The sequence below is a fragment of the Macrosteles quadrilineatus genome, unplaced genomic scaffold (assembly GCF_028750875.1).
Source record: "Macrosteles quadrilineatus isolate MER2022 unplaced genomic scaffold, UCM_ALF_1.0 Scaffold_435__1_contigs__length_68921, whole genome shotgun sequence".
Taxonomy (NCBI): Eukaryota; Metazoa; Arthropoda; class Insecta; order Hemiptera; family Cicadellidae; genus Macrosteles; species Macrosteles quadrilineatus.
In genome coordinates, this window is record NW_026543028.1 from 4,657 (window position 1) to 28,941 (window position 24,285).

Consider the following 24,285-nt stretch of genomic DNA (forward strand, 5'->3'; position numbering starts at 1 on the left):
TGTTTTTACTAAAGACAATTATTCAAATATTTTAAAATTATTTTATTCCTTTACGCTACTTGAATTAGTGACTGGCCAACATCATATCAAGTGGCATGAACTATGTATAAACGTCCAAAAATGACTTTATTCTTCATTTACATATATTTATGATCTAGAAAAGTAAAGTAATTCAACTAAATGTTTATTTATTTACCGACGCAACTTGTAACGAATTTTCTCTATGGGGAAGAAACAAACAAATTAAACAAAATAAGACTAAAATTACTCAAGTTATGGTGCTTATGGACATGCATATGCACATCGAATTTTGAACCAATAGTATTTTTTTCATCTGGGAACATCACAATGAAAATTAACCCAGTCGTAAAATACGACGAACAAAACTAATGTTTTCCTTTTTGTTAACAGCTGTGACGGATTGTTCACAGTAACTACTAACGTTGCTACCGAGATCGGCATTGGGCAGTCTATAATTGCAAGTAAGTCATAAGTTAAGACGCTGTTAACGTATTTTAATTAGAACTTTTTTCAAATTTCCTTTCACAAATTATTCGAATTATTCTTTACAAATATGTCTAATATTATTGAGCAATTCGTTTATCTGTCCTTTTTTTATTCCTAAAACCTGTTAAAAATAAAAAAGTAAAAAATATCTTCACTAACGACATTTGTATTTCCTTGCAGATCCCTACGGCACGGTCCGTGACTACATCATTGGATACGCTGGCTGCGATACTTACCTGGTGTATCGATGCTTTGTGTTTGGAGGTAGATAAACTTATCTAAAATAGCTGGTAGTATGTGTTTATTGTTTAGTATTATAGTATTATAGTATGCTGACACTTATATACTTATGATTGTGCTCTGATTCAATTGACCATATGATTGATATAGTGTTATTCATGCTTTGGTAATAAAATAAACAGTATATTAGTACTGAAGAAATGAATACTAATACTGATAACTTAATACTGATATATAAAAAAGCAAAAACCAGATACTAAGTTATGACTACAAAGTCATAACTAAAGTTAACACTATATCTAATAAGCAAGTTTGAGCTATGTAGGTCAAACGTAAAACATGCATAGCTTCACACCCGTATAGATTCCATTGGGTCCTTAATTTTGTTTTTCATATAATAATAATATAAGAAATCGGTCACATACTATCCCCCATTGGCTTCAACAAGCTTAACTGGTGGTGGAAGTAAATTTTATGTTTTATTGGGAAAATCACATAAGTTACAAAAACCATAATGTTTACATCATATGAGATACTATTTTATTTAGAATTATAAGGACCGCAACATACTAAATTTTCCGTTATTATATACTAATCCATTACATGCATTTGCATAATTTTTAACCTTAATTTTTAACCTTATAGTGATAGGGATTGTACCATTTTGTTAAAAATTTAAAGAACTATAGCAAACTACATTTTAATCATTTTCGTTTTGGCAATTTTCAAAAACATTAATTCAAAAAAATAAATGAAACTGTACACTTTGATCGTTATAGTATGTAATGCTGAATTGTGATGAGTATTTTATAAATTAAAACTTTAAATTCGGATTAATTATGGCATAGGGACAATAAATAATTCACGAAAAATACGAAAAACTAAATAAACTATAAATCAACACATCTTAAGTTTGTTTTAGCGGAAGAGCCTGATTATATTGCTGGGTTCTCCCCCAAATGTCAACCCATTGGATTGTCTTGCCTGCGAAAAGTCAAAGAGATCATCAGCGAGAGAGGACTACCTGAAGTTGACTACTACATTCTGTCCAACAAACTACCCAATAGATGTGTAACACAACAGCTGTGTATACAACCACCCAATCCCTTCTACAATAACCTACATAGTGTGGCCAAATTGTAGAGATGAACTTGAAACTACTTAGAGTATGTGTAAATAATCAATAATCGTTTTAATATTTGCTCGAAACAGATGATAGTTTTCATAAGAGCTACATTGAGCCGGGTTAGTGTCTTTACTGGGTAAATGATCCTATTCAAATATCTGTCGTTCGGATGAAAACATATTCTAATAAAAAGTTAGAGATTGAAAATAATGTGCTACTATTTGAAAAAAATCCGATTCTGTCCTAAACAAATATTAGTATCCTTTAAATTTTTTAATTTAATCAGTCATGATGAATTTTGGGTGCATACTCTGTGAAATAAAATATTTATTCCATCTTAAATCTTAAGTCAAGTGCTACGATCAACCACATTATTATGAAAATATAGTTTAAGATTCCTCACAAAGGGGTAAATTTTACTTACTTGACATTCACTAAAAAGTTTCTTTACAATATGAAAATTTATCTTTATTAATTGGTTCCACAGTACTTGTTATCAGTTCCATATTGCAACTTTCATATAAGTACATGTTTCGGCCATCGATGTATAATACTCTACATTTTTTAATAAGTTTCATTTCATTAAGTCCATTTTATCAAGTTACATTTTACTAAGTCACATTTAACTAAGTTACATCCCTTATTAAGTTATATTTCGTTAAGTTACATTTTATTAAATTAAATTTTACTAAGTTAAATTACATTAAAATACATTTTACGGCAAGCTGCCATTTTCAAGCACACAGTCTAGAAACAAATATTAAATCCGTTTGTAAAGTTTTGTTGTTGGTTCACACACACGATACATACATTTAACATACGAGGTATTATTGAATACTTTTAGTTTGATTGACCTGTCAGCGTTGCCGTTACACGATCGGGATCAGTTTGGTTCGACAGGTAATGTAACCAATTAGGATAATACAGTTCCGGAGCTACTATAATGAATTATAATTAATTTTATATGTCAAAAATTCAATTTTTCTAAATTAGTTACGTTCAAAGGCTTAGAGAGCTTAGAATATTACATAGGAAATCTTTCATCATGTCTAGTAAAAAGTCCCAGATCCCAAAAAGTCATTAAAGTTTGTTTACTAGTTCTGGTGACAAATGTTTGCAATTCGAGTATATTTCGTATCTCTTAGATATTGATAGCTTTAATTCTGTGAATTTTGTCATTAAAATATATAAGTTAAATCTACATTTTGTAGTTTTTTTAATAGTTTACCGCTGACTACCTAGTAGTTTGGTAGTTTGGAGGTAGTTTGGTTCAGATTACCTCGTACTATATCAGAATGTTTTCTTTCTTTGCCCATATCAATATATGTTTTATTAAAACACCTAACAATTACTATACAATATGCATAACACTTTTTTATAGATGAAATAAAGCTATTCAAAAGGATTTCATATCATACTGAATGAAATAACTGTTTTTACACTGTTGAATGAGTGCTGACACCAATGCTAATTTATATATAGTGTAGTTTGTTATATGCTAAATTTAATTAAATACGCAGATCCCCTTCATATTAAAGGGTATATGTAAATTCAATTCAGTCCGCAAGGGGTTTCAGAACTTAGAGTATTAAGGGCTCAGAGTGAATAAAACAGTATCATAAACCAAACTGGACACAACCACAGTTATTTACGCAAATCCCCGCTTACTCCCTTAGTAGCGTTTTAAACACTGTTAATGTGGATTAAACGTATGAACCAAAACAATCGTCCAATAAAGCCTTAAAAGGTAAATTACAATTTTGTTGGGATCTCAAACATTTTATAGAGAATTTTAATCCGCAATTATAACAAGAATATAGTTTAAATTACAGAATGCGTGGAAGCAAACGTCCTCGTTGGTAAATAAAACACTCAGAAGGTTTGCAAAAAAACATATTCTCCTAATCCTAATTTAGGTAAAAAAATATAAAATTAATTAGAAATAATATAGAAATCACTAATAGGTAATTCGTAAAATATTTTTTTTATTTACACAAGTATTTGTGTGGTTATTGAAAGTCAAATTATTTAAGTGTAAAGTTATTGAATTTTTCCCTTTAAGGATTGGTACTCATGAAATTACACATAAAAATTAAATCATTATAACTAGCTGTTACCCACGGGTTTAACCCAGTTTGACTTCATAAGTATTAATAAAATTATTGATTGTTTAAGTTAAACTAAAATAAACAAAAGCCCATTTTTCGGATATTGTCGAACTTTAGTCCCAAAACCCTTCCTTAAGCTCTAGAACGGAGTTTATGAGCTAATGAGTGTTTTATAGAGTTTGAGAACAATGGAGAGTTTAATATTTTTATCTTATATAAATTTGTAAAACAGTACCTTATAAAGAAAATTAGTTGACTGTAGGAACATAAGTCCACAAGAAGTTCAGATGTAAAACAAATTATTTTGATAATGTTTAATCAAACTCAGTCCAATATCTATGATATTTAATCAGGATAGATACCCCTGTACACCATATCTTTTGTGTAGAAACAGTCACTTTGTATGCTTTTGTTGATGTTACTTCAATAAATAACTTTAATCATTCCAGGAGGTTTAACTCTGCTAGGCACGTATATTATTTGTGGAAGGGACTGGTTTACTAAGGTAGCTTTGGTCTTGTGGTTAAGACAATAAAAAAAGGCTCCCCTGATTAGAATTTTGGAAATTGTATTCTTGAAATATGAAATGGCACATACAGGTATGTGAGATTACCTTCGTTATCGGTAAAACCCGCTAAATTAGCCCTCCGACCAAGTTATACTTTTTAAAATGTATACTCCTTTTTTAAGGTTAAAAAATCTGTGTAAAAGTATTAAACAAACTTAATCCAAGATTTGTTTCTGATCCCCACAACAATAGAAACTATTGTACTCTTAGTGTTAGTTTGTGTGGTAGTATACCTCTAAAAGTTTCTTTGACTTTATATATTCTATTAAAATAGGCCTATTTAAAATTCAGTGGGTTCATAGTTTAGACCATTGGTGTAAATATTACTACCACACTGAAGTATTCAATTGCTTCTTCGTCCGCATTTTTAAGTAATTATTTGTTATCAGTATAACATTTTTCATTCAAGAGATGAATTATAATTTTATTTGAAAACTTATATTTATTAATAGTTAAAAAAAATCTTATCATCGGCAGATTCTTAACTCTTTTGCCTAGTTAGCGTTCCATGGCCCAATTATCGAAACCAATCACGAAATTATTTTTCATCAGCATTGACATGCACATTTTTGGTTGATTTAGGAACGTTAAGAAACGGAAACTACCTCTAGGTTTTACTGTTAATACGTAAATGGTCCCTTTACTATTCATACTATGCATGCAAAGCTATATTTCTTTTACATTTTTTGTCTTGGTGCAACAGGCAGTACCTGGTTAAAATCTCCACTAAACAATATTATATGTTTTAAAATAAAAATACAGCATACATTTTCCATTTAATCTGGAATCCTTGATAATTTAGTCAATGTGGTTATTTCATGTTAAAAAGTCCTGCAACACTATAATTACCTTCAAATCTGAAAAACTGTTAACATAGTAAAATATTTTCTTTACTTCGTGAATATATGTGTTTTAAAATAAAAAAAACAAAGCTGAAGTGTTTTAAAACTAATTAATTATTGTTATTATTTTAGTTTTAAGCCAATTATTTTACTTTTTTATTCATTATTTTATCAGCCATTCTAAGTTTAATTCCTTGGTATTGTGCCATCTCCCATGTTTCTACCGATTAACGCTTAAATAATTTACATAAAAATACACAAATTTTCAAATGCATGGTAATATAATGTATGAAAGTCTCAGGTAACTTTATCCCTGGTTTTAGTCTATATAGTATAAGGTACAATGCAGAATTTAATCAGTAAGTAATAATAATCAGACAAATAAGTAATCCAAATGTAAATATTGCGTGCGTACTGGCACGCAATATTTACGCAATTTTACAATATTTACGCACTGGCAATGCTGGCAGTGCGGGTTGGCAATCGTGGAGCCATGAGTTAACTACCTATGAGTTTTTGCTCCAGTTAATTTTCGAATAAATTCATTGATTAATATACGCAGTGCGCTTAGAAGAATGTTTTGTAGTGCGGATTAAAGTGACGTGACTTATAAGACTGTAAGTTCATACCAGACTTGATCTAGTACTTATTATTCGTTCAGTTTAAAAGACATATTTTTAATTGTTGATTAGGTTTTCAAACCGCTTTCTGTACCAGCCGTTTGTTTTCAAACTTTTAAATCCGCGCATGCGCACTTGGGTCTACAGGTTGTCAGCGGAAGGGTAAAGAAACAATATTGTGGGAATCTTCCGGGTTGAGAATTAGTGCTTGGAGTGAACGCCCACGCATTCTGTTGAGCGTAAAACGATCTACCCTTGGTGCCCCTTCAACTGTGGCAATACACTCTAGCAGTACTCTTCTGTCACAAAGTTGCATACTTAGGGCGCCCATAGCTTTGACTAACAATGATCACTCGCAGAACGCGTGAGAACCTAAAGCGGGCCGCTAGAAACAATCTAGAAAATATGAAAGATGAGCTTTTAAATGAAGAAGTGTGCGATGCTGCAGTCCGCATCCATAGTATATTAAATGTAACTGCTAATAAATACTCAAATGAGGCAATTGCTGAAATCATTCCGGAAGTAACTACATTATTGAGCAGATTAGATGCTAGTCTCAAAGTTGTTTCGGATTTAAACGGAGCCTTAACAAATCTGGCAGACGAGAACAAGCTACTTGAATCAAGACTAGATCGTGAAAAAGACAAAACAAGAGCAATAATGGAAGAATCTTTATGCTGTGAACAACAATCTGAAAATGAGATAGTCAATCTAAAATCTAAAATACAAGCTATGATCCAAAATGAAAAAATTCTTAGAGATGAGATTAAAAACAAACAGTGTATGCTTGATCTACTTGATTTGGACTGCAAAAAGCTGAATCAACTAATCGAGCAAAAAGATAAAGAAATTATCTCTCTGCGTGAGAAAAAAACAATTAATGATGATTACAAAATGCCCAAGATTTCTACACGCACGGCTATAACCACAGCTATCCCCTCATTTGAAACTTACAACCGATTTTCTCCACTAAATATTGAAACATTAACATCTCCTATTCTACCACCTTCTGAAAAAATCCGAGTAGTTGCAGAAATCCATAACCCATCAAGACCCAATCTATCTAATAAACCCAACAATCAAAAGACAAACAACAAAAAACAACAGAGAAAAAAGTTATTGTACTCAGTGATAGCCAAGGGAAGGGATTAAACTCATATCTACATGAACTATAGGATAAATATGAGGTTTTTGTACTTACAAAACCAGGAGCAAGACTAAAGACTGTAATTGAAGCGGGTCGTCCAATGATCGATAAACTAAAACAGGAAGATCATTTAGTAATCCTCGCAGGTTCTAATGACTTTGGTCCTGGTGAAGTTGGTCCATTTTCAGTGTCACAAGCTGTTGAAACTCTACTGGAAATTGATGTTAAAACAAATACCATCATACATACAGTCCCACTGCGGCATGATAGACCAGAACTTAATGCGGACATTGCCTATGCTAACAAGCTAATGATTAGCAAGGTTATAAACAATAGGGGTAAACAGAGAATAATGTATGCGGATTTGAATGAAGTACTAAAAAGGTGTCATTTCACACGTCACGGACTCCACTTCAACAGATCAGGAAAACAAATATTAAGTAAAGGTATAATTGACATGTTGGCACTGCAAAGTACTCAAGCCACCGAACTGAGACTACGGGAACTCAAGAAACCTGAGGTCAATCTGTCACTCATTGAACCATGTCCTAACAACGTGAACGTGAGAAATTCAACGCCATCTACAGACATTCTGGCTCATCAAGTATTGTCCACACCTTCTGTACCTCCTGGACTTCCAAAATATATACCAAATCCACTTACTCCACCCAGTTCGACTATTGTGTCTATGATGCCTGCTACGGACCCGAGTCGAGCCCCTCCACTATCCACATCATCTCGGCAGCAGATGATGACAACAGAGTCCTACACTTCTCCATGCCAGTTTCCATCACCATCACCTGAGCTGAGAGATGTGCCTAGTGTGGCGCCTTGCGGTTCTCCACCACCCCCTCATCTGGACTCAACAACAGAATTTCCACCATTGTCACCACCTTCAAATTGCAGGTTTTCCAATATATCTTTAGGCCAATTTCACAGCACACCAAACCAAAATGTTGTAAATTCAACTTTTTTAGACAACAGGATGTAATGCAACATAATACGAATGATATATCAGAGAATTATGCCATAACTAAAGGTAATCTAAAAAGTGATGCTAGCTTTACTCTGAAGATTATACAAATAAATATTCAATGTATTAGAAATAAAGTAACAGAATTAGAACACATTGCTAATATTGAAAATATAGATATATTTTGTATAAGTGAGCATTGGTTGCAAGAAATACAAGTTCCATTTTTTGTTCCTATAGGCTACACTGCTGCAAGTGTTATGTGTCGTAAAACTTGTAAAAACGGTGGTGCTGGTATTTATGTAAAATCTAGCTTACAGTATTGTGAAATTGATGTAAATATGTTCAATTCAGAGCGTAATATTGAAATAACTTGTATAAAGCTTAAGAACTTAAATCTCGTCATTATATCACTGTACAGACCACCTAATGGTGATACTAAAATTTTCTTTGACAACTTTGAGAAAGTAGTCAAACAAATTCATAAGCGAGGTACAAAAATTATTATTTGTGGTGACTACAACATCAAGTTTGATCAAATTACCGAACCTACTACCGTCACATTTCTTAATATCTTGCGCTCATATAACTTAGTTGTAACCAATCTGTCTCCAACCAGAAAAAAGTCTTGTATTGATAATGTTTTTGTTAATTTTTCTGAGGATCTATACAATGTAAAAGTTATGAAATCCTGTTTATCTGATCACGATCCTCTTCTTATTAATTATAAAATAGATAGAAAGAAACATGTAGAAATTAACTCAGATAAATCTGGAATCAAACATTATTTTCGCAGACAAGATGAAGAACAAATTTCCTTGTTTATTGAGTGTTTAAAAAATGATCATTGGGAAATGATAAGCTCCTATCTATGTAATGAGATAAATGTAGAAGCTTTGTTTGACTTATTTTTTAAAAAGTATGTTAATCTTTGGCATTTCGCTTCTCCTTTAGTATCATCTAAGAGTAAATGTACAACCAAACAAAAATTTAATTGGTATTCAGACGATCTAAGAAAATCTAGAGATCTAATGCTAGGTTATCATAATGTGTATAAGTGCTTTAAAAGAGATCACTCGGTCCATACTGTTGTGGCTTACAGGGCTTACTTGTTTTTTAAGAAGCAATACAAGGATAATATTAAAATGGCTAAGAAGCAGACGTATGAAAATTATATTGAAAACTCAAGTAATAAGTGTAAAGCCGCATGGGAGGTGATTTCTTTAGAAACACAATCACATACAAACAACACTAAAATAACAATTGATCCAAACCATTTTAACAATTTTTTCAAAAAAAAAACCATAATGTATATTAGTGAGCCTCTTGCATTCATCTTTAACCAGTGTTTGACTCAGGGCTATTTTTCTGATTTACTAAAAGTCTCTAAGGTGATTCCTGTCTATAAAAAAGGGGATAAGGCTCTGGTACAGAATTATCGACCAATTTCAATTGTTCCCATCTTCTCTAAGGTATTTGAGTCACTCCTACAAGTTCAGCTTAATCATCACTTCCACATAAACCATCTATTTAGTCCCTACCAGTTTGGGTTTCGATCAAAGAAATCAACAACTACTGTTGTGTCTACTCTGGTTGACAACATTCTTACTGCTTTTGAAAATAAGGAATCAGTGTCTCTAAAGCTCTGCGATCTGAGTAAAGCCTTTGATTGTGTTGAACATCGTATTCTCCTTGACAAACTCTCTTACTACGGCATCTCACACAACTCTCTGAATTTATTGAAGTCCTACCTGTCTAATCGTAAACAATATGTTTCTTTTAATTCTAGCCAATCAACAACATTAACTGTAACAACTGGTGTTCCCCAGGGCTCTGTTCTTGGACCATTTCTTTTTATAGTTTTCATTAACGACCTACCTTACAACATACCCTCTCAGACAGTCATTTATGCTGATGATACAACGTTACTTTCATCACATTCCAATCTGAAAACTCTTGAGGAGAACATAAATCATGCTTACAACTCTGCACAAATATGGTTTTCATCAAATAAGTTGCTTTGCAATAATGATAAAACTCAAGATTTATTGCTAAGCATGGCAGGTAGAAGTAACTATAAATCAGTAAAGCTTCTTGGTTTTCATTTAGATTCTAGACTTGATTGGAATGATCACATAGATGGCATTTGTAAGAAAATTTCCAGAGTGTCTTTTTTAATGTGGAAACTTAGAGATTGTGTGAGGGATGAGTATTTGAGGATATCTTATTTTTCTTTTGTCCAATCACATATTTGTTATGGAATAGTTTTGTGGGGTCACTCTAGTGCCGTACACGACATTCTCATAATTCAAAAGAAAATCTTGAGAACTATGTGTAGAGTGGATGAAGTGGAACACTGTGAACCATTGTTTATCAGACTAAATATCATGACAGTAATAAACCTTTACATATACCAAGTACTTATCCACACAAAACTACACCTTTCAGATTTCACCACCAGAGACCACTTTCATGCACATGACACGAGAGGCAAGGCTAAGCTGGATCTACCCCAACACAGGTTGGCCAAAACAGGTAAATCCTTTAAAGCCAACTGTGTAAGGTTTTTTAATAGGCTTCCCCAAACTGCAAAACTCATCCCATTTAATCACTTCAAAAAAACTATAAAAAATTGGCTAGTTGAAAACCCTTTTTATTCGCTTGATGAATTCGAAATGTCAGAGTTTAATGTTAAGTTTTAACCTGTTGTACATAGTTTTTATCAGTTAATTTTCATTTAATGTATTAGCATTTAGTAAGAATATTTGACTGTTCCTATTTCTGTATTGCTATAGATCAATGGAATAAATACTCTTGACTCTTGACTCTTGAAAATGATAAATCAAGATCAGCTGGATTGAAGTACACAAAAACCTGATGTAAATGGCTTTTGGTGTTATATATTTTTTTAATTGAACTATTTTCCCGCCGTCACAGGGTAAAGCCCTGTAATTTGAGCCCTCTCTCGTCATTCTACAACTTCTTAGTCGCCCACACTTTTGACGCAAATAATCACCTTACATAATTAAATATATATACATTTGGCAAGACCTCATTTTAATCACACGTATGATAATATTTCTGTATTTTTACAATTTAATTCACAAATACTCACATCACTTATGTTACCAGCATTTTCTCTCACGGAAATATATTCCACATAATGTTAAGGGTGTAAGATTCTCTTCTTATTTTGTTCGCATGTTTACGTCAGTTATGCTAGTTCAATCCCAATTTTTCTTTAATAAAGGAGAATTTCATTTAATTTATTTTTTAGTTTTACCCGTAGAGTATGAGCTTAAAAGTGAGATTAAAACTAACTTTAGTCGGGAAATGAACACATAAATTGTAAAGATTTCTTTACCAAGTTTTGTTGATAACCAAACAAATCCTTTACTCCTAATATTGGAGTAGAAGTCGTATGATTCATAGTTGAATATAAAATTTACAGTAAACATTTACATTCATGAAATAAAGTTTCAAGGAAGTTTAGTTACCCCTGCAGAGTACCAAATATCAATTTCCTTTATTGTAATATTCTAGACTATAGCCTTCTAACTACATGGTTAGTTCAACTCAAGCGCTTGTTCAGTCTCGACAACAAGTTTTACGAGACTACAACACAAGCTTAGTTTATCGGGTTTGAGACAAACACAACACAGTTTACGACATGGCACTTTTAATTTTGGCCGATACAGATACATTAAAAATTTCATTCTTCTTCAGTATCTGGTGGAAAAAATTAGAAAAAGAACAGCACTACGAAAGCAACGTGAATACAAAGAATGGTATTTAGTTGGTACAATTAATATATAGTGCTGCTTTAAAAACTATAAGAATTTTCAAATCAATTGATCAGGATATCAAGGGTTCAATAATGTAGGCAACTGTTTTACAATAAAATTACAATACGAATCAGTTGTTCCATTTGTTGCTTATACAAAATTAACAATACGTTTACAATAACTCAAGTAATTTCATAGAAATGGGTAGGAATAAAATACAGGGTCATTTTAAATTAATGTTAAACTTGTTAAACTCTATAAATGAAAAACTATACAACCTATTATCACGGGTTGAGAATCAATTGAAAGTGGAAATTCTAAAGTTTTCTTTGACACCACTTTGGTAAACATAGCTGCAAAATTAGCCTCCAAAGACATTTTTATATTTTAACCAATATTTTAAATTAATTACATAATTTAAAATCAATGAAACTATAAAACACAGAGCACTTTATGTTTGTTTGAAGTCATGTTCCCCGCAGCTTACAATAATGGTGAACAACAATAACTGAGCGGTAAATTATAGAACTAATTGATCCCTGATGGTATTGCTTAAAAACAAAATGTTGAAAATTTTTACATAGAGTATGAAATTTTTATATCCAGAGGGGTAGAAGTGTGTACTTAATTTAAAATCGTAGTTAAAATCTAAAAACTGTCTGTAGAGGCTAACTTTGCAACTATATTTACCAAAGTGGTGTCAAACAAAGTTTAATTCCCCTCTGTCAATAGATTCTCATCCCGTGATGATAGCCTATATTTTTTTTATTTATAGAGTTCCAAAAGAGTAACAATACTTTTGAATCACCCTGTACTTCAAACATGTTTAGCCTCTGGATCATGATTTTTACAAATTATTAAAAGGTTAACATCTGGTGTACTGTAAGTGATACGTATTTAGTCAGTGACTAAGATTTCGAGCCAAGGTTCATTTTCAAGCTTATGACAAAGTCAAAAATCCACTTCATCCATAGGGTTGTGAAAAGTCGTCAAATAACACGTATACCTACTGGATTTCATATTTTGGCGAAACTTGGATCAAACGTGGAAACCTACTTTCATTTTAAATTAACTACTTAGTATTCCAATTCGATAATGGGATAATGTTTTGTGTTATTAGAAGGTATAGGGGGGGACATGAAATTTGGTTTAGATCATTTGGTTTTTAATATTTAAGCCATTGCAAATATATTATTTTCCCATTGCATACATTGCGCATTGTAAAAGATTCACTGCACAGGTGGTTCAGCATTCACAAAACATAGATAGGTATTGCTCATAACATGCATTACAGTTCATAATACGTCGTCAATAAATAATACATTCATCTGCAATGTGACACAACATAACACAAACCATATTTTGAAGTTGTTTCTCTATAACCTCAACCGCCTAGAGGCAAGATCGAGATGTTTATTTCTCTGTTGCGTGTTTGGCTTCCATTCAAGCCTCGGTAGACAATTGGTGTGATTTTCTACCTCAACTGTCATTCAACATTTCCAACTTGAGTATCATTGTTTTTAACTAAAAAAATCAATACTCCATTTCTGTATTTTCATGTAGCATGGTAAATCATGTTTTGAATTTTTTTATGGTTTAAATTTATACTCAGAATAATAAAAAACTAATTAGCATAACGTACTCCTTCACGTATTTGAACGCTACTGAAAAAAACAGAGTATATCTTACGTTGAATTATTCAAAAAGGTCATTATTAAATAAACACAACTTACAAATTGTTTTTTCAACCGTCTTTAAGCTTCTATAGAAGTACTTTAAAAACTCCCAGAAAGCTAAAATTTTTAAATTGTAATTCGAAAGCATTTTTTCTGATTATTTGTAGACCATTTAAGACACTGTTAGTTGTGCTTTTTTAATATCACGCTCAGTAATATTTCTATCAAGTTAGTTTAGTTCAGCATAATTTTTATGCGACACAAAAAATAACTGACTTAACCCTGTCTCCACCAATCACCAACAAAATTCGCTATATTGAATAACAGGATTGACACTAAACATATATAATTCCTCAACGTAGTTCGTAAACGATTCCTGTATACAATATTTACTACTTATTAATTTGAAATAACAACTTCACCAATATTTCTGAATTACTGTATACTTTGTTTTGTGATGTGTCTGATGATGCCAGCCTCATGAAATTAAAAATTCAGAAATATTGGTGAAGTTGTTATTTCCAATGAATATTAATTCCAATATTACCAGTTCTTCTTGAATGTTTACTACTTGACGTTTGATGAAGTGGAGTTTTCTAAAGTTTATCTGTAGGCTAATTAATACAACACTCCTTTGTAAATAAGAGTAACAAAGACTTAGTCTTCAAAGTCGGCCGAGTAATAAGACCATCCGGCAACAGTTCTGATTTACTGTTTTAAATCTGGTTTTTAGCTCTTTGGAATTAGATTTATACTATATTGAATTAAATATTTAAATTTTACCGTTATTACCACCGTTATTTATTAATTATTACCATTAATTATTTATTAGTGTGTTATTAAGTTTTACCATTATACGCTACAGCATTAGGACTAATAAATTTAATTATAATCATTCCAATGTTTACGTGTAACTCCTATTTTAAGAGTTTTAAAGGAACTCTTTTAATTTAAAGTAATAGATCTATTTATACATTAATTAAAGTTTCATATGGCAACAAACATCCCATTCCACGATTGGAGTCCTAGAGAAATGAAAAAAAGTTAAGATCTAGCAAATATATGAAATAATACATAATATTTTAGCAATTCGTAATGGATACACAAAACATGTGTTTTTAGTTTTTAAAGATTATACATGTTAAAACATGATTGTACAATTTAGTTTAAAGATAACTAGGGGCTTAGAATTATTTAGAGTGATTGATTTAGCTTTAAAAAAAATATTCTACAAGGTAATAAAGATTTTTTGATACGTAGGCCTAACTATAAATAAATAACTCATCAAAAATATTGTCAATATCAAATGGTTTGTGTAAATTTAAAAATAACAACAACAAAATTAAACAATTATTTCAAAAATTTCTTAAGGAATTTTTTTATTTGTATTTAAGGTCATTAGTGTAATTTTGAACTCAATACGTGATTCCAATGATTATGTAAGTAGTGTTAAATCTTTTTATTTTTTAATTCAAATAGGATTAAATATACAGTGATAGCTATTGTAATTCTCAATCCCTAAAGACATGCTTATAAGCCTTGCAGACCTTTTACTTTATGTCCTCTATGAATATTGAGATCCATCAATTGGATATCACTTCCCTTTCATGTGAGACGTTAGGCCTCTGTCACTTTTATTGTTCTCAATAACTGCTTCAGCAGCACAACGAGTACCAACAAACATCTGTTCAGCCCAGAAGGATTTATGTAAACAATATTAATTGTGATCCAATGGACACTATGCTTAGATTTATGTTGTACAATCGAACGAAACAAAATAAAATGGTTTCATTTTGAATCGATGACTTTAGTGATTAAGATAGCCGTATAGCTTCAGGTGAAAACTCAACAGCTTTTCAAAGAGACGATTTATGTCATAATTAAAATGTGGTCACTTAGAAATATAAATAACAAATAAGAATAGATAATTATAATAAATAATCATTGGGCTTTTAATTATGATTAATTATGATTCTAATAGGGGTGGAATTGGATATTAACAGCATCATGGTTTAGGCCGACTGGCTTAAATAGAAACAATAAATAAATAAGGAAAAACGTAACAACAATAAAAATGAGTATTAAAAACGTTTACGTGAACTCATCATGTTGTACGAAAGAAAAATAGTGGAACAATGCTCATGAAAAATAAGCAAAAACAGGGTGAATAATATTTAATTAAATTTATCTGTTAATGTATCTGTTCGAACAGATACATTAACAGATAAATTTAATTAAATATTATTCACCCTGTTTTTGCTTATTTTTCATGAGCATTGTTCCACTATTTTTCTTTCGTACAACACTTTTTTACTCTTCGCATTTTTGCGCTAAACTTTCTCGTTTAGGAGCTGCATGATACAAAAAGTAGACCGGAAGTCATTTTTTCATAGGCTTTATCTCCTAAACTAGTGGGTTTATGGAATAAATATCACGAATAAAAAAGTTTTTAAATTGCATGTTCTATTATTATTTGTGGAAGGGACTGGTTTGCTAAGGTAGCTTTGGTCTTGTGGTTAAGACAAAAAAAAAGGCTCCCCTGATTAGAATTTTGTAAATTGCATTCTTGAAATATGAAATGGCACATACAGGTATGTGAGATTACCTTTGTTCTCGGTAAAACCCGCTAAATTAGCCCTCCGACCAAGTTATACTTTTTAAAATGTATACTCCTTTTTTTGAGGTTAAAAAATCTGTGTAAAAGTATTAAACAAACTTAATCCAAGATTTGTTTCTGATCCCCACAACAATAGAAACTATTGTACTCTTAGTGTTAGTTTGTGTGGTAGTATACCTCTAAAAGTTTCTTTGACTTTATATATTCTATTAAAATAGGCCTATTTAAAATTCAGTGGGTTCATAGTTTAGACCATTGGTGTAAATATTACTACCACACTGAAGTATTCAATTGCTTCTTCGTCCGCATTTTTAAGTAATTATTTGTTATCAGTATAACATTTTTCATTCAAGAGATGAATTATAATTTTATTTGAAAACTTATATTTATTAATAGTTAAAAAAATCGTATCATCGGCAGATTCTTAACTCTTTTGCCTAGTTAGGGTTCCATGGCCCAGTTATCGAAACCAATCACGAAATAATTTTTCATCAGCATTGACATGCACATTTTTGGTTGGTTTAGGAACGTTAAGAAACGGAAACTACCTCTAGGTTTTACTGTTAATACGTAAATGGTCCCTTTACTATCCATACTATGCATGCAATGCTATCTTTCTTTTACATTTTTTGTCTTGGTGAAACAGGCAGTACCTGGTTAAAATCTCCACTAAACAATATTATAGGTTTTAAAATAAAAATACAGCATACATTTTCCATTTAATCTGGAATCCTTGATAATTTAGTCAATGTGGTTATTTCATGTTAAAAAGTCCTGCAACACTACAATTACCTTCAAATCTGAAAAACTGTTTACATAGTAAAATATTTTCTTTACTTCGTGAATATATGTGTTTTAAAATAAAAAAAAAACAAAGCTGAAGTGTTTTAAAACTAATTAATTATTGTTATTATTTTAGTTTTAAGCCAATTATTTTACTTTTTATTCATTATTTTATCAGCCATTCTAAGTTAAATTCCTTGGTATTGAGCCATCTCCCATGTTTCTACCACTTAACGCTTAAATAATTTACATAAAAATACACAAATTTTCAAATGCATGGTAATATAATGTATGAAAGTCTCAGGTAACTTTATCCCTGGTTTTAGTCTATATAGTATAAGATACAATGCAGAATTTAATCAGTAAGTAATAATAATCAGACAAATAAGTAATCCAAATGTAAATATTGCGTGCGTACTGGCAATGATAAATCAAGATCAGCTGGATTTAAGTACACAAAAACCTGATGTAAATGGCTTTTGGTGTTATATATTTTTTTAATTGAACTATTTTCCCACCGTCACAGGGTAAGGCCCTGTAATTTGAGCCCTCTCTCGTCAATCTACGACTTCTTAGCCGCCCACACTTTTGACGCAAATAATCACCTTACATAATTAAATATATATACATTTGGTAAGACACTCATTTTAATCACACGTATGATAATATTTCTGTATTTTTACAATTTAATTCACAAAAACTCACATCACTTATGTTACCAGCATTTTCTCTCACGGAAATCTATCTCACATAATGTTAAGGGTGTAAGTTTCTCTTATTATTTTGTTCGCATGTTTACGTCAGTTATGTTAGTTCAATCCCAATTTTTCTTTAATAAAGGAGAATTTTCATTTAATTTATTTTTTAGTTTTACCCGTAGAGTAATGGGCTTAAAAGTGAAATTAAAACTAACTTTAGTCGGGAAATGAACACATAAATTGTAAAGATTTCTTTACCAAGTTTTGTTGATAACCAAACAAATTCTTTACTCCTAATATTGGAGAATAGTCGTATGATTCATAGTTGAATATAAAATTTACAGTAAACATTTACATTCATGAATAAAAGTTCAAGGAAGTTTAGTTACCCCTGCAGAGTACCAAATATCAATTACCTTTATTGTAATATTCTAGACTATAGCCTTCTAACTACATGGTTAGTTCAACTCAAGCGCTTGTTCAGTCTCGACTACAAGTTTTACGAGACTCCAACACAAGCTTAGTTTATCGAGTTTGAGACAAACACAACACAGTTTACGACATGGCACTTTTAATTTTGGCCTGCTTCCAAGTTTAACAATGTATTTACTTGGACTATTGCAGTAACAATATCATTCTTCTTCAGTTTCTGGTGGAAAAAATTAGAAAAAGAACAGCACTACGAAAGCAACGTGAATAAAAAGATTGAGATGTTGGTAAAGCACAAGAATTTCGTATTTGGTTGGTACAATTTACAGTGCTGTTCTAATAAGTACAAGAATATTAAATCAATTGATCAATGGTTCAATAATTTAGGCAACTGTTATAAAATAAAATTACAATACAAAAGAGCTGTCGCATCGTTTGTTGCTGATTCAAGTAATGTCATAGAAGTGCGTAAGACGAAAATACTTTTAAAATGTTTAACCGTTGGATCACGTTTTTCACAAATAATAAAAAGGTTAAATACCTGTTGTACTATCGGTGATCCGTATTTAGTCTGCGACTAAGGTTTAGAGCCTTAAAGGTGGTTGTAACGAGTCGTTAAATGACACCCATACGAACACGAAAACATTAACTTTATATTAGCCAAATTATAATGGGGTTGGTCGCGTAACGTTGCTGTCAAAAGATTTGTCTTGTTTTTGACTTGGTTGTAAGCTTGAAAATTAACCTTTAAGGCTCGAAACTATAGTTCCTGGATAAATACGGATCCCCGATAGTACAACAGGTATTTCATCTTTTTTATTATTTTCCAAATACTTTCACTTTATCAATGGGGAGTGCCCACTGTCAAGTCCTGTAAAACATAAATCCTTCAATTGTCATCCTGATTAAGTTGTGCAGCACAATAAACTTCCTACTAGATTTCAGATTTTGATGAAACTTAAATCAAACGTGGAAACCTACTTTCATCTTAAAAGAATTGCTAAATATTCCAATTCGATAATGGGATAATGTTTTGTGATATTGAGAGGGGTAGGAAAAGGGAAAACATGAAATTTGGTTTAGATAATTTGGTTTTTAATATTTAAGCCTTCCCATTGCATATATTAAAAGGTTCACTGCACAGGTGGTTCAGCATAACCAAAACATAGATAGGTATTGCTCATATTACACACTACAGTTCATAATGCGTCGTAAATAAATAATACATTAATCTGCAATGTGGCACAACAAAACACAACACAAACCATATTTTGAAGTTGTTTCTCTATAACCTCAACCGCCTAGAGGCAAGATCGAGATGTTTATTTCTCTGTTGCGTGTTTGGCTTCCATTCAAGCCTCGGTAGACAATTGGTGTGATTTTCTACCTCAACTGTCATTCAACATTCCAACTCGAGTCTCATTGTTTTAACTAAAAAAAATCAATACCCCATTTCTGTATTTTCATATAGCATGGTAAATTATGTTTTGAATATTTTTAATGGTTTAAATTTATGCTCAGAATAATAAAAAACTAATTAGCATAACGTACTCCTTCACGTATTTTAACGCTACTGAAAAAAATGGAGTATATCTTACGTTGAATTATTCAAAAAGGTCATTATTAAATAAACACAACTTAAAATTTTTTCAACCGTGTTTATGGAAATACTTTAAAACCTCCCAGTCAGCTACGATTTTAAAATAATAATTCGAAAGACTTTTTTTCTGATTTTTTGTAGATCATTTAAGACACTGTTAGTTGTGCTTATTTAATATCACGCTCAGTAATATTTCATTCAAGTTAGCTGAGTTCAGCATGATTTGTATGCAACACAAAACATAACTGACTTAACCCTGTTTCTACCAATCACCACAAAAATTAGCTATAAATATTGAATAACAGGATTGACACAATTGGCTTGTATACAATTCCTAAACGTAGTTCGTAAACGATTCCTGTATGCAATATTTACTACTTATTAATTTGAAATAACAACTTCACCAATATTTTTGAATTACTGAATACTTTGTTTTGTGATGTGTCTGATGATGCCAGCATAGCTGGCGAAAGGCCTCATGAAATTAAAAGTTTAGAAATATTGGTGAAGTTGTTATTTCAAATTAATATTAATCCCAATATTACCAGTTCTTCTTGAAGATTTACTACTTGAAGTTTGATGAAGTAGAGTTGTCTAAAGTTTATATGTTGGCTAATTAATACAACACTCCTTTGTTAATATGAGTAACAAAGACTTAGTCTTCAAAGTCGGCCTAGTAGTAAGACTGCACCATCCGGCAACAGTTCCATTTACTGTATTAAATCTGGTTTTTAGCTCTTGAAATTGGATTTATACTATATTGAATTCAATATTTAAATTTTACCGTTATTACCACTATTTATTAATTATTACCATTAATTATTTATTAGTGTGTTATTAAGTTTTACCATTATATGCTACAGCATTAGGACTACTAAATTTAATTATAATCATTCCGATGTTTACGTGTAACTCCTATTTTAAGAGTTTTAAAGGAACTCTTTTAATTTAAAGTTATGAACCTATTACATTAATCAATAGCCCAGGCACTTTAGGTAAAAAAATAGAACAAATTAATAACTAGCTGATTTTTGGTATGGTGTTAGTATGTCATAAGGTAAGTATTTTCTGAAAGTTCCCCTAACTTCCTCCGCTTGCTTCACCCAGTAAAGGGCTAGAAAGGGTCTAAGTGACGTAAAAATACAAAAATCTTTATTGAGTGACACCAGTGTCACCGATTTTAGTGGTTTTAGTCTTAAATCATTCAGAATAAAAGTGGTCATGCTAAATAATTGCCACAACAAAAATTCATAGCACTTTAAGGCGTTTTTTTATATATTTTAATTTTTCTTTATTAAAATGTATATAAAAAAATAAATAAACTCTTTCATCATTTGTAAGATATTTATTATTGGACTTTCTTTACCTTAGTTTTTTTAATCTTATTTACAACTAATACTCACAAATCAACGAATAAAAAAATAGCTAAGATAAGTTAATAATTTTTCCTGCACATTTTATAAAAGTATAGATCAGTTTCTGGGGGCGAATTTCAACTCGTCCAAAATAAAGCATATTCTTCGCCTACCTTTCTTGTAACTACGATCCCGCATCAACATTTTTAATATACATACTATCAAATTTTGAAGTGTCATATAATTGATCATTAGTTCTACCTTTTTGAAAACCAATTATTATAAATTTTGGATTATAGATGTTTCGATAAATATTTGTTATATCAAAACTAACTGTTTTTCCAGTTATTGTCTTTTGTTCAATACATTGCCAATGATTAAAGTGAAATAGTATTTTTTCTTTTTTAGTTATTTCATTAATATATTGAATTTTACCTGTAGTTTTATACTCAATTATTGGAACTCTAATAAAAAAGTCATCAATAATTATTTTTCCAGCACTTGGTAATGTAGTATCATCAAAAGTTCCATCAACTTTTTTAGTTTTCCATCTAAGAATGGCATCATTATCTTCAGATCTAACAAAACATATATTGAATCCTCCTTTGTATATTGGAACATTAACATTTTCAAAGAAACCTAATCCAAAATGTGATAGATTACCCACAGCTTCAAATGTTTTTTTTGAAATCTGATTGAAATCCATTACAAATGTTAGATACCGCTTCTGTTTTTGAATAAGTAACAGTACCTTTTATTGTACTTAATTGTCCAGGATATTCGATTTCCTCAATTAATTTATTATGTTTTCTAATTTCAATTTTTGAAAATAAGAATGGTACAAAATTATTAATCAACTTTACATTATCTGTAGCACCATAGTCTCTATCATCAGATTTTTTTAATGATCCTGAAATATAAAATTGAAATTTAGATGTACAAAAACCATCTCCAAAATCAATATTAAATTCAGTTTTTTTGTTTGGTTCATTCAAATGTAGTTTAGATAAAGGATAAAAATTTTTATATTCAGCTCTTTCAATTTCATAAGTATTAGCCATTTATTAAGGAGAAATTTATGAAAAAATATGGAAAGAAAAAGGTTTTTTAAAACAAGTAAAATTTTATTAATTTTGAATTTTAATCAACTGAAATCTATTTAATCAACTGAAAAATGTTTAATCAACAGTATCATAATCATTTTTATCTTTAAAATATTGAATTTCTTTAACATTATCAACTATAAATTTAGCAGATAAGTTTTGGTTTTCAATAAGTAATTCCCAATCCAACATATATTTGTATTCTTCAATAAAGTTTTGAGATAATGTTTGGTATTTACAAATCAAATCAATATGATCTTTTAACTGATAATTTATGTATTCAGTAATAATCTTTTCATTCAAAATTTGATATTTAGCAATTTTTTCCCAATTCAATTTATTTTGAAACAATCTAATCATCTCATCATTCAATTCATATTTTTCTGAAATAATATCCCAATCTTCATTAGTTAATATAAATTGGTTTCTGATAATGAAATAATCAAATGAATTATACAGAGCCATTTATTAGGAGGAAATTTTTGTAAAACTACTTTTCTTTGAATTACATATACAACATTTTGCTTTAATCATATTTTTATTTTTTAATTTTATTACTTGAATGTCTTTAGAATTGGTTTTTTGTTTACATTTAAGACAGTAAATAAATTCCATTTATATAGTAAAAATTATTCATCTTCTTGGTTTTCTGTATTAAGTTTATCTTCTAATGTTAAACTTGCTATTTGTGCTAATCCAGCAGTTACTAATCTTATTTTTTCAGCAAGTTTACCTTCAAGTTGTTTTTCTAAATCTTCAACATACATTTTTAGATTAAATAATGAATTAACCAATTCATTTAAATCCTGTTTAGTTTTTGAATGATCATTACCAATCTTAATAATAGAATTTAAAACTTCATTTAACTCAGATTTTATAACAACATCATAATCATTAATACTTGGTTTTACATTAACAATTCTTCTAGAATTAATACTTAAATAATTTTTGGATAGACTAATAGCATTAACCAAATTATTAGTTTTCTTAATATGGTTTTTTAAATCCTTATTAATATCATTAAAAATGGAATTTAATTTTGAATTAATATAATCATTTTTTACTTCTATTAAATCTTTTTTCTGTCTACCAAATAGATCAAATATATTTAATGAATCCATATTTATTAAGAATTAATTTATTGATTATGTTATCAAATCTTATATTTTTATTCAACTCATTTAATACAAAAACACACAAATGACCACATATAGGTGGATCATTATAATTTTGAATTTGTGAATCATTAAAAAATATATTGTCTTTTCCTAAATATTTAACAATTTCCTTAAAAGGTTTATTAACAATTTTTCCATAAGAATCAAAGTAATATTTAATTTTATCTTTTTTATAATAACATATCCAATGAGTTCCATTACCAGAAAAAGAATCTAAATTGACTACACCACATTCAAATTTATTAACAGTTTTTGGAAGCATATCTCTCATAAAAACACCTCTAAAATTCTTAATATTTTGACATAATTTTTCTAAATCAGCTAAAGTCAATGGGTTGAAATTTTTTTCTTAACATATTTTAATGTTTTTTCATCTAATCCAGATCCTTTTACATTAGCTAATTCTTGATCTAACCAATTAATAAATTCTCTAAATTTAGGAATAACATTGTCTTTTACTACTTTAGCTCCTCTTCTAACTTTTGGTGTTAAACTATTTATGCCAGGAATATAATCAGCAACATTTAATATTTCATTTAATAAACCACCATCTTTTATTTGTTTAAGTTGATTATAAGAAAATTCAAGTCTTAATCCAGTATTTAATTTTTTATGTTTTTCTAATTTATTCAATTGTCTTTTAGTTAATAATAATACATCATTACCATTTTTAAATTGATCTATTTCAAATTGTATAGTCAAATTTTTATTTTTATTAAAAGCAGATTTAATTTTCAATTTTTGATAATCAGTTAAATTTACCTTAATTTTCTCCATTTATATAGGTTAAAATTTTAATCCTAATTCTAATCCCATTCCAAATTTTCTTTTTAACCACATAGCACCTGATGTTGGTAAAGCAACTAATCTTTCGCCTATATCATGATCACTAGATGTTGCTATATCCCATGCTTTATCTTGTAATATTTT

The 24,285-nt window shown here is 30.1% G+C and overlaps 1 protein-coding gene and 1 long non-coding RNA gene across 2 annotated transcripts; both read left to right on the forward strand.

Annotated features, from left to right (window-relative positions):
* The first annotated feature begins 415 nt into the window (after positions 1 to 415).
* On the forward strand, positions 416 to 2,064 carry LOC128982519 (uncharacterized). Its single transcript, XR_008489680.1, has 3 exons — positions 416 to 482; positions 688 to 771; positions 1,670 to 2,064. It is a non-coding gene; the product is annotated as an uncharacterized LOC128982519 (long non-coding RNA).
* Positions 2,065 to 7,615: 5,551 nt separating this feature from the next.
* LOC128982520 (uncharacterized) lies at positions 7,616 to 8,149 on the forward strand. The gene has a single exon (XM_054401479.1). The coding sequence runs from the start codon at positions 7,616 to 7,618 to the stop codon at positions 8,147 to 8,149; it is 534 nt and encodes a 177-aa protein (XP_054257454.1).
* Positions 8,150 to 24,285: the final 16,136 nt, after the last annotated feature.